This window comes from Porites lutea, chromosome 3 (assembly GCF_958299795.1).
Source record: "Porites lutea chromosome 3, jaPorLute2.1, whole genome shotgun sequence".
Lineage (NCBI taxonomy): Eukaryota > Metazoa > Cnidaria > Anthozoa > Scleractinia > Poritidae > Porites > Porites lutea.
The window spans coordinates 31,125,069-31,140,734 of record NC_133203.1 but is presented as its reverse complement, the minus strand read 5'-3'; the positions used below and the strand labels follow the sequence as shown (position 1 = coordinate 31,140,734).

General features: G+C 38.1%; 3 protein-coding genes across 4 annotated transcripts; 2 read left to right on the top strand and 1 right to left on the bottom strand.

The window, feature by feature from the left end:
- Window positions 1-208: 208 nt before the first annotated feature.
- LOC140932147 (uncharacterized) lies at window positions 209-2,094 on the bottom strand. The gene is made up of 3 exons (XM_073381793.1): window positions 1,968-2,094; window positions 1,131-1,646; window positions 209-545 (listed from the first exon to the last, which is right to left on the bottom strand). The coding sequence occupies exons 1-3, from the start codon at window positions 2,092-2,094 to the stop codon at window positions 418-420; spliced, it is 771 nt and encodes a 256-aa protein (XP_073237894.1). The 3' UTR covers window positions 209-417.
- Window positions 2,095-6,283: 4,189 nt separating this feature from the next.
- LOC140929606 (uncharacterized) lies at window positions 6,284-8,478 on the top strand. 2 transcript variants are annotated; one of them, XM_073379356.1, is made up of 2 exons: window positions 6,284-6,774; window positions 7,366-8,478. In XM_073379356.1, exons 1-2 carry the CDS (start codon window positions 6,288-6,290, stop codon window positions 7,686-7,688), a joined length of 810 nt encoding a protein of 269 aa, XP_073235457.1. In that variant the 5' UTR covers window positions 6,284-6,287; the 3' UTR covers window positions 7,689-8,478. The 2 variants fall into 2 exon arrangements, with proteins under 2 accessions (XP_073235457.1, XP_073235456.1); XM_073379355.1 differs by having other exon boundaries at window positions 7,363-8,478.
- Window positions 8,479-14,562: 6,084 nt separating this feature from the next.
- Window positions 14,563-15,627, top strand: LOC140932146 (uncharacterized). The gene has a single exon (XM_073381791.1). The coding sequence runs from the start codon at window positions 14,563-14,565 to the stop codon at window positions 15,625-15,627; it is 1,065 nt and encodes a 354-aa protein (XP_073237892.1).
- The last annotated feature ends 39 nt before the right edge of the window (window positions 15,628-15,666 follow it).

Below are 15,666 nucleotides of genomic sequence, written 5' to 3'. Positions count from 1 at the left end.
TTTTCGTGCTTTTACCGTTAGGATCAGCCTGACATCTACTGAAGGACAAACGGATAGCAGGTTCACACGTACATTACAGTTTGATTGTTGTTGACATCCACTGCGGAACTGATCTAACTAACGTCCTGCTGGAGTGAGATCTGTTCCACCTGGTGTCGGGTTCGTTCCTCCCGTAATAGGTCCCGCAGAAGGTTCGGCAGAGGGCCCCGCAGAGGGTCCTTGTGTAGGTCCCAGACTCGGTCCTTGAGTAGGTCCTTGAGTTGGTCCCTGAGTAGGTTTCGGATTGGGTTTTCTGGGTTTCTTACTGACTCGGAAACATATTCTGGAGCGTCTGCGTCGCCTGCGGCTCTTACGGCGTCCACGGTCTCGTAATCATAAGCATCTCTTACGCCGACCTCCTTTTCCTCGCCTAAGCTTCTAGAGAAGTTTTCGTAACCTGTATCGTCTTCGTCTTCGTCTTCGTCGCCTTCTCCGTCTTCTTTTACGTCGTCTCTTTCGTCCTCGTCGTCTACGCCGAGGGTCCTCAGTTTTACGCTGATTTAGTCCTGTCGTTGAAAAATATTAGAATTAGCTAACAGGTGCAAGGCAATATTGAGGTTTTAATCCCGGTATTTCGGTAACCACATAGCCCTTTCTAACATGTTCAAACACACAGACAAAACAGGGAAACGAATTGCCCCGGTTTGTAGCGTATAGATTAGAGTTTTTTAAAAAAGACAGTTTTTTTTCGAATTAGTTTGCAACAAAGCTGTTGTCACATTGAAACATTTTCTCGATTTGTCAGTAATCTAGATTTTTGTTTCTGAAGCTGTTTATAGGACCTATATAGACTTTATGTTATAGTGCACAGTTCATGTTTTTGTGAATGAATTTTACCGATTTAGGCAATTTTTATGAATTTGCTCTCGAGAAAACTACAACGAAACGAATCATACATAATGCTTTTCGCGTTTCTTGATTAAATAGACATTTCCATTTTATGATCGCCGCGCGGAAAAAATGATTATTTTTCATTTTGAGTTTTTGAGCAGAAAACATCTTCCCTTTATTAGTTTCCACATCCCGCAAATTGACAAATATCCTAGTTTGTCATTTCCTCATTTGTCTTTCTTTAAGTCGAAAGACCTTACCTTCGTTCTCTCTCACAGCAACCTGTGCCTCGTTCGCATTATCCATGGCTGTTAAATCGGACGTATCATCTACATCTCCGTCTTCGTCTTCGTCTTGACCTTCAATTTCATTTCTCTCGCCATTTTCGTCTTCATCTAGATCGTTGTCATCTTCATCGTCATTTTGATCTCTATTTTCACTCTCTTTCTCTCCTTCCTCTTCATCATCTGCATCTCGATCTTCATTTTCCATATCATCTTCATCTTCTTTCTCCTCAGCCCCACCATTTTCATCTTCAACATTTTCACCATCGCCCTCTACCAATTTTTCAGTGTTATGAACGAAAGTACCGTTTGGGATGCCATTATTAAAATCTTCACCTAAGAAGTCTTCCAGTTCTGTTGCCGTTTCTTTAGGCACTTTAGTACAGCTGCAGAAATCCAGTAACAGAGCAACACATAGAACCAATAAAATGTTGGCAGACCATCGAGCCGCCAACGTTTTCTCCCTGCCCTCGGCTGCCCGAAAGCATCTGGCTAATCCCCGAAGAAACACAGTTGTTTAACTCTTCCATCATGGTGATATTAATCTAGTGTCGAAGTCAGGTCTTCAAGAATACATATCCCTTGATATCAGACTATTTACGTGTAAGAATGGTCCTAAAATTGCGCCTTTCTATTTTGGTTATAAGTGAAAGTTCTAAGGCTATATTCTCTATTTTTGCACGGATTAATATCAGCGTATTTCATCTATAGAATTAAAACACGACATCTGCTATTTTCAAAAGCGTTTTCTCTAAGTTGAAAAACACAGTGGGTAAACAACCCTCAAATGAAATAGTGGATTTGTAGGCTTACTGAGCCGTGTTGTCGGAAATTCTCCTTGAATTGCTTGGTAACGATATACGTCACCAGGCAAATACTCAGTCTTAATATCTTCTCTCCGTCCTCTATTTGACCAGGCATTTGGTGGTAAAGCTTTCATTGAGTGAAACTTAAACGGATGAAGGACTAGTTAAGGAGTCAGTAAATTAATGGACAGGTCTTACATTATCTTCTTTGGCTTCATTCATAGAGACGGTGTGATAATCAATTAAAATATTTTCGTAACGAGTGATATGCCGGCTTTAGGAATATAAAACGCAAAATTCAAATAAGAAGAAGAAATGAGAAATGATGTAAGTGTTTTAAAGTGAATTTAAGACATTCTCTCACGATAAATTATTCATAGTTAATTGCATACGATATTATAGTAACATACGGGTATAGCTGTCGCATTTGCCTTTTGGAATTTTTCATAGTTTTAAGCCTAAAATCAATAACAAGATTTCCAACAGGCAAATGCGACATCTATACGCGTATTTTGCAAATGAATCTACCCTTGGTATCTTCCACTGAAACAGGGCTCAAAGATATCAAGATATTAACATGTTTTCGATTTGACGTTGGTAAAAGTTGCATATATATTTCTAATTTGCTCAGTTTGTGCGAGTGAGCCAAGAAGTATCAATATTCACTTTTTCTGGGGATATTGCAAATGATACTCTCTTGGCGAATATCATAATTTTTGCCTTACCTATTAATGGCGCAATTACGATATCGCATTCTCTTTTATGTCCAGATATCTCTACCTTAAGTTTGTGTAAATATTTGGTGGTATACTTGAGCAGAAGATCTCAGCAAGCTTTCCTGTATAAACACAGTTTTTTGGTCTACTGCAGCTTGTTAAAGGTTTTTGTAGAGAAAACATCGGAAGAAAAAAAAATGCTCAAGTACTGACATTTTATTGATTTATAAGTCTTTGTGCAGCTTCGATTCAGTGGAGAAAGAAAACGAAAGTGACGAGCAATCAGGTCGACATATCTAGCGTCAAATTCCACAACAGTCATAGTAAGGGAAAGCGAAAACAGTTCTTGTCAAGAATAATTTTTGTCGCATAGCGATCAAAGCTTTCTGCAGTATTCTTACAATTGCAACGTGCAGGTGCACAATTATTTCACTTCTCCTTGACTTTGACTTTGAAGTCTTTATTCTTGACGAAGATTTTAACCTGAACATTTGATCAACGTTCCTTTTTTTATGAGAGAAATTTTCCTTTTGGTTGTGTGATTTGCTTCCTTTTCAGATTTTTCATTTAGCTAAGTTCGCAAACGGCGCATATGTCATGTGATTTTCCCTTGATTTCCCCGACGTTACATCAATATCCGGTCCTTCTGTAATATTTAATATGAAACTTACTAAAATTCAATTGTAATAACCAGACGTTTGGAGTTTAAAAAATAATAATAATAAAACAATTATTCCATTCGCGCTAGTTGGATATAAAATGGTTATAGCCAACTCGGCGCTTCTTTTCAAAATTGGACGTCGTTCGTTTTATAAATAATTTGAATCAAAAATATTTCTGGTCAACTAAACGAAAGTTTAATGAAGCAAACAAATTTTGATGATAAGATTAAACAATAACACTAGATTTTTAATGTTAATCTAAAAAGGAATAACAGCGTTCTTTGACACCAGACCAGATTAAATGGAGAGAGAGGAACTGCTGCAAAAAAAGGACTTATAAGACGCACTATTCTAGATAAATTACACCATTCAGCATTTATTGTCAGTATCTGTTTTAGTGTTAAGCAAAATCACACCACTGATGCCGCAGAGAAGTTTTATAAGACCTCAAGAAGCAACAGTCGTATTTTTCTAAAGCCCTGAGCAACTCTCCATTGTACGGCCTCCTGTCTCGTTTAGAACCCTAAAAAAGGTCTAATATTGTTCTTCAGATTTGTCTGAAAGTTTCTGAAATTAACCTTTTAAGAAAGTATTACCCGCAATATCTCCAAAAATATTGCTTTCAATACGCTTAGGACGTAGTCTGAGAATCTGTCTGTTTCGGGTCGATCGCGCATGCGCTTTCCAATAAAATTGGTAAGCATTTCTCCCATAAAGTAGGAAAGACAATCATGTATAAGGAAATAATGGCGCTGGTAACTAGGACAGCGCCTCATCACTTGTTCAACCGTTAATTTTCTTAAGATGACTTACTTCGCTACAAGGCTGATTAGATCCTGAACGAAATTTTATTATTGTCATGAATTATGTGTCCTTTGACGTGTGACAAATATTATAATCGGCGGATTCAACGATATCGAAACCTTATTTTCTGTTACTAAGAGAAGGATTAAACGCAATGGGTCATCGATAAAACCTCATGACGGGATTCCTTGGTTCAGGTTGCTCCCTACAGAGGCCTTTTACTTCTACTTCATTATTCTTCAATTTTTTAGCATCTGAAAATGAGAGATATTTCCAATAAATAAATGTTCTTCTTTATCACATTCGTCTTGAAATAGCTGGTTTTCCTTTCTATCTGATTGGTTCTTAGGATGATTTGTTCAGAAATCAAGCTCTGTTTTTATCTAAATCGCATTTGGTAGGTTCCTAAAGCTACATGGAAACGGACGCCACAATCCCAATGTTGGAAGAGTGTGCAAACGTATGCAATATTGTTACGCTACGCTCCTGCTATCACGGAACAAAAGACATGTTGGAAGTCGTTGGCTCAAAAGTTTGACCGATTTTAAACTATCCAGTTGCACGCGCTTAAGGACTGATCGGATAAAAGCGATGTCTCGTGGTTTCTCAGGGGGCAGACAAGTGAAAAAAATTGCCAATGGAAGAAATTGCGGTTGAGTTTGCTTATCCTAGACAACAGGAAATGTTGTTCTAATCATCTTAAAGACGATAATGTCAAAATATGGGTGGAAGTGATCATTGTTACTTTTTTGTATGCAGTAGCGACCGTAATGGTAAACAGTAATGACGTAAATCTTGCTAAGATTCGATATGTACATTTTGCATGACCATGACATCGTCGTCTCGTTTCGATAGAATGAACAAATTCGATTGCGCTTACTCGCATTGCAGTGGCGGATCCAGAACTTCAGATAAGGGGGTGGGGGCGGTCTTAATTTTTTTTTTTTTTTTTTAAATGGTGAAGAGTAAAATTAGGGAATAACTTTACTCGCGTTTCGTCAAAATCCTAATAATTTCCTGAGCCTTTATACCATTTGAGTACCTATTAATATCATGGGTGACAAATTACGCTCCCACTCGTACTTTTGACATTGATCATCAAATTGATTATCGAGCGAGAACTGAACACAATGAACATTTTAGGGCTTAAATTTTAGCTTAAGTTCATAGTTTTCATAATTTTTCGACAAAATACCTGACAGAATCCTTCTTGATATGCTCTTTGGTGTGTTTAGGTTTTCTAAGGCGCCTTTCAATACCCTGACATCTTCATTCATAACATTTAAAACATTGCCGCTATCTTGCTACTGACACTCACTGAAGGTTGCCGTGGCAATTTTATAATTTCACGTGTGAAATTATACATTAACGCTGAAATTTCGGGCCAAAATAAAGGAGTAATTTGTCATACATGATATTAAAGTAGAGATTAACCTCAAAAATAAGATATAGGCAGAATATAAGTTAAGCAACTGATAACAAGCAACATCATCCAATGTAAAGGTTGCATTTCGTCATTCCATTTCAAAAGTTGGAAGAAAAAAAATTTTAATCACGTGCCTCCTATAAATTTCTCTTGTTCTGATTCGAAATTCCATTTGCTTGAATTCATTTTAGTGAAAGAGAAAGAAGGCCATATGCAAAAAGAAAAATAGTTATCATCCCAGTCACCTTCCCAGACACCAGACAGCTTAAAGAACCTGATAGATGAATATCAAATACAATGAAAGCATACTATCTCTGGTGACGCAACTCGTCAGTTTGATTTATCCAGCTTAAGAAAATGCCTTAAAAAATTCAGGTTATTAATTCGTGGTTTTTGGCGTTTTCCTGTCCTCAAGCAGTTTCATTCTTCGAAAAAAAACTACACATTTGAAGCAAATCAGAATTATTGCAATAGGGGATTTGATATAACTAGGGATGGGATATTAGTCATCTTTTTTAGCCATCAGCCTTTTTGATAATATTAATAAAGATTAGTAAGCTTTATACGTTGTTATTTCAGTCTTATTAGAACTGAAACCGAGTAAAGAGCACAATATATGAATATATGTTTCCTTATACCTACTTTCGGATAATATCGCCTTTCGGAGAAAGCTTAAATACGCGCGCTATTGCAGACGATCGACAACGAGGAGAGACAGGATGAAGACTTGGTGTCTTGTCACCTTGTCTTTTGTTCTGTTTTCTGCGCTTTTCTTTGACACTTGCAGTCCTGCTGCCTTTTCTGAAGAAACAGCGTCGAAGCTGAAAAGAACCTACAATGAAGAAACCAAAAGTTTTGGAAAAGCGGCTTTAAACGATCGCGGGGAGAATGACCATTGGGCCAGGGAATATGATGAAAACGATGTAGATGACCATGACTGGGCTAACGACAAAGACGATTCAGCAAATAAAGATGACAACAATGAAGATCAAGGTGACATGGAAAACGAAGAAGGCGGAAAATATGAAGATGAAGAACAAGATACAATTGGGGAGGATGATGAATGCGAAGACAAAGAACCGAGTGATTTGTTAGAGGACGACTACGACAATGACGATGATAATGATTATTATGATGATGATGACGCTGATGATTTGTCTGATAAATCAGATCTTGTTGAATGGGATGTAGATAATGATGAAGAGGGTAGGTTTTTTTTCTTTTTTCTTTTTTTTTTTTTTAAATCGGGTTTATTATAAAGGTCAGGAAAATTACGTTGATAAGTTAAGCTCCTGGTTCGTTTCGCCGCTTTTCTTTATAGTTAACGATCCTTAGATGGACGTTCTCAATTTATTTATTTTTTAAATTCATTTTCATTTTCCAAGATTAAAGCAAGGTGCATGATTTGTTGCTCTTGGTAGTTTGCCTTCCCTTCAGCTGTAAACCTTAAGAGCATTTGGATTCCAGCTGTAAATAAACAGCGTCTAGAAGACTACGAAGTAAAGACCTTGAGTACCGATAATCTGGTGTAAACCCAACTGACAAAGTTTTAAGTTTGACCGTAGACACTGCGGTAACTTGATAAATTTGTACAACACGGATGTCGCTAATAAAGAAAATAAGATACGAAGTTTCAATATGACGTGTTGTAGCTTGTAACGTAACGGATATCAGCACTAACTAATTCATGATCATGATGTGCACCGCTAAGTCGATGAAATCATTCTTTTTATTCTTTTTTTCTTTTTTTCTTTTTTTTCATTTTGAACTAAATGGGTAATTGTATATTTCAAGCAGTAGGAACAAAGATATATCGCATACAAGACCGTGATCGATGTAGTGGACGTCGAAGAGGTTGGCGAGGTAGACAACAAGGACAAAGGAGGGTACCCAGGCGACACGGGCCACGTGGGAGACCAAGACCACGCGCAGTAGTTAAAGCAAGACCACCACGACCATGGAGAGCCACTTCACGACGTATCACAGCAAGACCACCACGACCATGGAGAGCCACTTCACGACGTATCACAGTGTCTACTCCAAGTGTAACCGTACCAGTTTCAGGTGGGAAAGGACCTACTCCAGGAGGGAATGTTCTAACTCCCACGGAGGAACGATAGATGGCGATAGATGCAATGTGCTGACTACAAATTCAACTATACTACTACAAACGGCAAAGTGTGGACTGCCAGTCCTTAACTGCTCTAGCCTGCGAGCAAGCTCTCCGAGAACTTGTAACTACAATTGTTGGTCTCTGGATGTGAATTCAACCTCCAGTTCACTTGTTGCTCCCCATCGACCGTGCAGTCAGATTTTCGCCAATCAGCGCGAAGTGTAAGCGAGCGCGAATGAAAACAAACATTTAAAAACACGCGCTAAGGGTAATGTCCGCCAATCAGCATTTTGCATCGCCTTTTTCGATGCAGATATTCAAATTCCAGAGACGTAGTTGCAAGCTCTCCTTCCTTTTCCCGCCTCGCCGCAGGAGCGCCCCGGAGAGCTTGCTTGCAGGCTAAAACAGCTCCAACTTTATGGGATTTTAAGGTAACCTAAGTTTTTGTAATAGTTAAGATTATTGCTAATAAAGATAAAAGTTCCGTAATAGCTATATTTTGACTATTTTTGTGGTGCAAAGATTGGGTTTTGATGCCCGGTGTTCTCCTGACGACTTAACTGCTAATTCATAAGTAGCAGACATAACTCGCAAAAGGGACTTTGTTAGACGAAACACTCACAGTAACACTGGTTCCAACACTCAGACCAACGTCAACTCTAGCACGACAGCAACTATACCGTACACCAGAGGCACCTCTGAAACTATCGTACGTATACTACAACCTTACAATATACGTGTTGCACACAAACCGATAACCACTTTACGACGACTACTTACTAATGTCAAGGACAAAGACAAACCGGAAGACAGACAGGGAACAGTATGCAAGATCAAATGCTGAGACTGCCAGGCTTCTTACATTGCTGCACTGGTCGCGCGACTGACCGAACACAAATGTGCGAAGGGAAATGGTGACGTCAACAATCACATTGCTGAGCACCATTTACAGACGAAACATCAAATCGACTGGGCCTCTGCGACATGTTTTACGTATTCAACAGAGTACTATCAACGACTCACTTTAGAAAGCTGGTTTACTAACTTAAAACAAACGCCACTGAATCGTATTCAACAGTTACCAGCACCGTACAAACGACATATTGACGGGATCAAACAAAACTAAATACAAGAGAGTAACTGGACAAATGAGAATTTGACTAACAATAAACGACTGTTTAACTGTGACAATAGACCAATCGAATCGCACCAATGACATTTCGAGTCTTCATAGCCAATAACATCACGGCTTAACCTAGTTTTGAAATGAATCCTGGATCCAAATCTTTCACAGTTAACTGCTAATTGTTGTCCAAGAAATATTTTTGGGAGAAAAAAAAATCCTTCGAGACAGGATTTCGAGTCGAATCTCACTTTAGGAATTTCGAGGCAGCCGATGGTTTTCGCCTTTTCCGCCAATGTCATGCTGGTCATGGACGAGCCCTGGCATCGCATGAGCAATGAGGGCCGCTTGCCTTGCATAACAAAATTTAATTGACTAAGATAACCTATCATTTGCGTAAGAAGTTTTCCCCTTTAAAAGAGCCGCTTGAAGAGGTATAGGAGGTGAAATTTTCGTTATTTTCCTCACTTCAGACATTATTCTTGGAATTAAACCTCATTCTAGCTTCTTTGGAATACCATGTTCAATTTAGTTAGTATAACCTTTCTTATTTTGAACTTTCAGGGAAACACTTTTTTAAAATTTCTTGTTACAAGCCGTTGAAAGTATAATCACGGAATGGGGAAATCGTTCAAACCAAGTTAAACAGATTTTTTTCGGTTGCTATTTGTCTTGGTTTTTGAGATTTGATAACAAGAGATAAACAGTAGTAATTTTTTTGGTACATTTTGGTAATGAAATAAAGAGTATAAACAAGTTTTATATGCAAGCAAGTGGCGTGTAACCTGAGACAGTCCGACTTTTCTCTACCTCGCTTCATCACAGCAACATATATATGGGAAGCACTCCATAAAATACCTGGGGCCAAACCTTTTGGAGCAACCTATCGGCTGAAGAAATTCAATTGTCAAAAGTTCGTAGCCAGTAAACCTGAGTAGATCGTTAAGTTATCCTTAATTCATTTATTCCCAGTTTCTATCTCTCCAACAACAGCAACTGTACAATGTTTCTGTTAGCAATGTTATAAGTATGCATTAAATTTTGTTAGAATACCAAATGATTCAAGACTAATTTTGACAACCTTGTTACCTGAGTCCTCACCTAGAGAAGACCCCTGGAACGAGGTTGGAATTTTGTATTATGCGACGCCAATTCCCCTTTATAATTAGTAAACGGTCGTTGTCCTTTTTAACTGTCGATGCCGTCATTGGTAACCAATAACTTTTTAGTCATGATAGATTAATATATTCCCTGGATTAAGTTGCAATAAGGCAAGTACTACAGTACATTTTTTAATAGTCTTAGAAAAAAAGACGTCGAAACTCAAGTCGACTTTACGTTTAAAGTTATGGAAAGGGCAAGGGTCACCTGTAATTGATGTATACAGTTTAATAATACAATAATAATAATAATACAAGAATTTGTATAGCGCCATTTCCGTCAGCTCAATGGCGCTTTACAATAATCGTAATTCTAAAAAAAATTAAAAATAAATTAAAATATTTGACTTATTACAGAGAATATATAACAGTTGTAGAAATAAATTTCTAAAAAATAAGATACAATCGACTTGCTAAGATTAACTAAGGAAAATATATACAATTAAAGAAAAATGGGTGGCAACTAACCAATAAAACCTCTTTAAAAAGTAGTGTTTTAATCTTATTCTTGAAAACATCAAGGTTCTGGATTGATCTTATGTCATCGGTTAGGGAGTTCCACCTGGGCGCAGCAACTTAAAAAGATCTGTCACCGTAAAACTTGAGATTAGACTTTAGTCTTGCAAGCAGATTTTTTTAAGAAGATCGTAATTGCCTGGTCGGAGTATAGGGCTGAAGGAGATCTGCTATGTAGTTTGCTAGTTTATGTACTTTAATTTTCCGGACATTTGGCGGGTCGGTGTGGTAGTGTAGTGGTAAGGGAGAGAGATTAGGATACGAAGGTCCATATTCGAGGTTAGGATCTTCTTTCTTTTTAATAAAATCACTCTCAATAAAAGGTCAAAAATTTTCTAACTGTCTTAAACATGACAAGGACCGTTTACGAAAGGGAAATTTGCCTTGGCGACATGTCGTTGCAACACGTCGCGGCGACAAATCACTCCTTGTCTACACGTCGGGTGACAAGTTGCGCGACACGCTGCAGTGACAAATGGCTTCATATCTACTGGAAATTTGTGAAAATATTTTTCTCCCCAAAAAATCTTTTTCACCGCAAAAAGTTTAAGAAATTCAATCTGAATTGATTAGTAGTAATCCATGTTTCCATGGCAACGATGAAAATCTTACGTCTCATGTAATAAAAGTAATATCTTTTTTCCTTTTCTTTACTGTCATTTTTATGTAATCGTGTTCAATCTATAAAGAAATAAATAAACAAGCATCATTAAAAGAAATAAAAGGGTTAAGGATGAGATATTAACCCTATTAAGAACGGGGGAGGGGCTTTAGAGGCCCCCCCTCGCTAAAAAGTTGAATAACCTCAAAACCGTTCAAGCTATGTCCACCAAACTTAGCGACTTTTCCTAAAATTTATCTGGGACCATTTTTTAAAGACAGTGTGACGTGAACGCCAATATTGATGTATCATGGCAGCAGAGTTTTGGCAGCCATGTTTTACAAAAAAAATTGCTTTTATTTTAATTTTTGCTAATTCATTTGTTATATTTCACTCAATGTAGCATTTTGTAGAAATAATTATAACTGTTAATGAAATCCAGGCCTTTTACAGACTAGTTTGAGGGAAAAAAAAAGTTAAGTGAGACCGAATGGCAGATGCTGAGTTTAATTTTCAACAGCGCTCATTTCTCTCGGAATTTCATATTTTGCAGACTTTCTTGCTTAATTTTCCTAAGCATCGAGTTTTCTTTTACGAATAGCTCGATTTAATATACACGTTTAAGTAAAATGGAATACATGTGAATAATTCAAAATAGCGGATCCAAGATGGTTGATGCTTTTTGTTTTTTAGTTTTAAACGATATCAACATGACATTACTGCTATTGTTAAATACTATTTATGTGTTAGCAAACGTCGTGATTTTATCAAACACCCCCTCCCCCCCCTTACAAAAAGGAAGAACAAAACTTGGTGTATCTACAATCCCTCTGATAACAGCATCTAGTTATAACTGCATTTATGTTGATAGTAAAAACAGCGAAAGCGGATTGCATAAATGAACAGTTCAAAACTTACCTAATCCTCTCTTGCAATTCATTCCAACTTATTAAAAGAAGAAAAAGAAAAAGAAAGAAATATATATAAAGAAAGATATATCTCAGTCAGCGATATATCCCTAACAATGTAACGTTGAAAAAAAGACAGAAACAGTCTGCATTTTATGACCGGTGTCCAGCCTCCGGCTGGGCCCCGGTAAAAAAAAAAAAGGCTTGGCGAAGGGACCTCAATGCGACGGTCAAAGGTCACTCTGCTATTTAGTCTGACCTGCAGTGTTGATTTCTTCATGCAGGAGTTAGTCCCTACAGACCCTACAATAAGCCTGCTTTTCTAGCACTAATTCCTCCTTCTTTCACATCTCTCAAGCCCTTTGTGACATTTTTCAGACCGTTGCAACCCCATTCTAGCAGTCACAACTGGGGAAAGTATGAGAATTCCAGGTTCAACTCCGACCTTTCGGTTATATATAGAAAATGCAGTCACGCGAAACAAGAGGCGCACACGAAATCAAGTCGCCTCGGAATGAGTGAAGAAAATTTCCGTACGGAGTTGAGTAGAATTCCATTTTACGACTATATCATATATCCTAAGCTTTAATTATAGTTATAGATATGAAATAAATCTTATCCGGATAATGTACACGGCTAATTCATCGATTCTGTACAGCAAAGAAAAAACTGTCCGGATACTGGGCACCTGACATCAATACTTGGTGAATGTTTCTGGGCTCCGCTATTCCAAACAAATCGAATTTTAAGAAGAAATAATAAACTTTCTGAGAACCTGACTTCTTTAAGTATCTTCGCGTTAAATATAAAACCGTTTCTTTGAAAATATGACATATTACCAACCCTTTTGTGAGCAGCACTAATTTTACTGCGCAGTAAACAGCGTAAGTATTAGCCATGAAATGTTCATTCACCTGAACAGAACGGCGTCTTCTGCGACTGTTTCGCAAGCTTTCAACTCGCCAAAACCTTCATCTCAAAGCCGAAATATTCAGCTTTCATTCGAAATACTTCGTTTACCGATAACTGAAAAGGGCGCCTCAAAAATTGAGTTTTTGTTTTAAGTGTCCGGATACTGGTACCGTCCGGATACTGGGCAACATACTGTACGGCTAGACTAGGCCCCAATCTATCAGAAAATCGAAACAATTCTCTGGGCAAACGAATATAAGTAGCCCGCAAGAGGACGAGTTATATCCTAATATTGCGAGAAGTCGCGACATTCCAGTGGTTTAGAAATAACGTTACACAGCCCGTCACGCCAGTGTTACCGATAGAAATAGCGTTACACAGCCCGTCACGCCAGTGTTACCGATAGATACGCTTTAAACAATCTACTTAAAGGCAAATTTCGTATTAAAATACGCTAATCTTTTATTTTTTTTTATTTCATTTTTGAGTATTACATTTATGGTTGACGTTTATTACATGTAAGGTTAGTGTTACATTAAACACTTAATGACTGGTCTCGAGGGAAATATTTAATATTTGTTTCGCTTGATCATGAATCTGAATGAAACAAAACTAACTGTTTCCTGGTGAGTGATTTGTTACATACATAACCGACGAAGAAAGACTTTTCCGTGTACAAATTTATGAAAATCAACATTCGCGGGTAACGGTGCACTGTTATCCTCTGACGTCATAGATTTTGCAATGTTGCCTGCTCAGAGATTTTGGCGGGAAACTGTTTCATTGTTAGATGTCATGTGACCTCGAAGTAACCAATGAAAGAGCGTGTAGTTGGGAAAAAATTTCGAGATTGGCGATTCAGCAATAACATCAGCCACAACAACCACTATAGCGAAGTAGCGCACAAATATTCAAACAGCCGCACAAGTTGCGTGACGACTAGCAGAAAAAAGTCCAAATCCAAACTTAATGTCCCAACTCGAAGTGCAACTCGAAATCCTGACAATTCCTGACTCAAAAGCCCAGCTCGCGCCGAAGTCCTAATAGACGATATTTGTATTCCCCGACGGCCCTGGGACGAGAGACTTCACAGCATGATTGCGAGGCTAAAGCGGGGAACTTTTTGGCAAAAACACAAACAAACATTGGTTAGTCGCTGCTGAATCGCTGCAAAACGATAGAAATCAGCAAAAAACTGCAAGATTTAAAAGCTGAAACCTTACGGGTAAGCTAAAGAGATATCTGTTTCAAAAAACAAAACTTTGGGAAGAGCTGGTCGTCCTCACAGCAAAATTTAAAAAACCACGAAACCAAAAGAAGAAACAAGAAGTACAGTAATCAAGAAAATGGTATATTGTGTCAAAATGTCAATACTCGAATCCTCTTTATATAACTTTATTCTTCTTATTATTCTTTTTCTCTTGTGTGTATCTGTAGTGAGGAGTTTAAACTGCTCAGTATTATCGTCTGTACCAAACTCATTGTTCAACTGTGTGTAGGTTTTTGTACTCTCGCACAGTTGTTATCGAAGATAATGTAACTTAAATTTAAAAATAAACTTTACCGAGTCATCTTTGTTCAAACCGGTTTAACTTCCTTAAAATGCACATGGACTGTGTGCAGAACACTGAGCCCCGTCCTGATAAGTAATTATCCACTGAATGAGTCGTTTGGTTTATTTCAAATACACCTTCTGTTCTGTGGGATCTGATCACCGTATTGTCACAGCTAAAATAAGACTAAACCTGCGGCAAAGTAAACCATCTGGTAAGAAAAAGATCAGATACGATTGGAACAAGCTTCTCAATGATAACATCATCAAAGACATGTATACTGTTGAAGTCTGCAACCGATACCAAACTCTACAGGACTTACATGGTAATGAGGATGCAAACCAGATGTATGAGAATATCATGACAGCCCATGAAAAAGCTGCAGAAATCAGTGTACCTGTGAAGGCCAAGATAAAGCAACACGTTCCGTGGGAAAATGAAAACATCATAGAAAAAAGGGAAATGGTGAAGAATGCTTATGAGGTATCCTTGAGAAGAAATACCAGAAGCAGTGCTGTAAAACTGGAGGAGGCCAAGCAAGAGCTACAGGAATCTTACGATCGAGAACAAGAGAAGTATGTGAATGAAAAGATTCATGCAATTACTGACGCTATACAACACCAAAAATCCGGTCTTGCATGGGAAACGGTAAACGAGTTCACAAGAAGAAAGGGCACAAACAGGGGTCGAATAAAAGCCAAAAGTCCTGAAGACCGTGTCAGTAAATGGAAGTTACACTTCTCAAACCTGCTAGGTCAACCACCCAGTGTCACAATAAAACCAACTGCTTCCATAATACATGAACCTCTTCCCATCAACACGGATAACATAACCATGGAAGAACTGGTTAAAAGTATCAAAGGTTTCAAAAATAACAAAGCACATGGTCTCGACAACATACCAATTGAAGTCTGGAAAACTGGTGCCTTAAATCAACAATTGCTTGACATCTGCAACAAAACATTCAATGGTGATCGACCGAATATATGGGTTAAAAGTGGAATAATACCCCTACCAAAGAAAGGTGACTTGGGTGACACAGGAAACTATCGTGGTATATCCCTAACTGTCACAGCTGCGAAAATCTATAACAAGATTCTATTAGATCGAATAATTGAGACCTCATCTGGATCCTCTGCTCAGGGTGAACCAAAATGGACTTCGTACGGGTAGATCTACACTACCGCAAATTTTAACTCTGCGTAGGCTCAT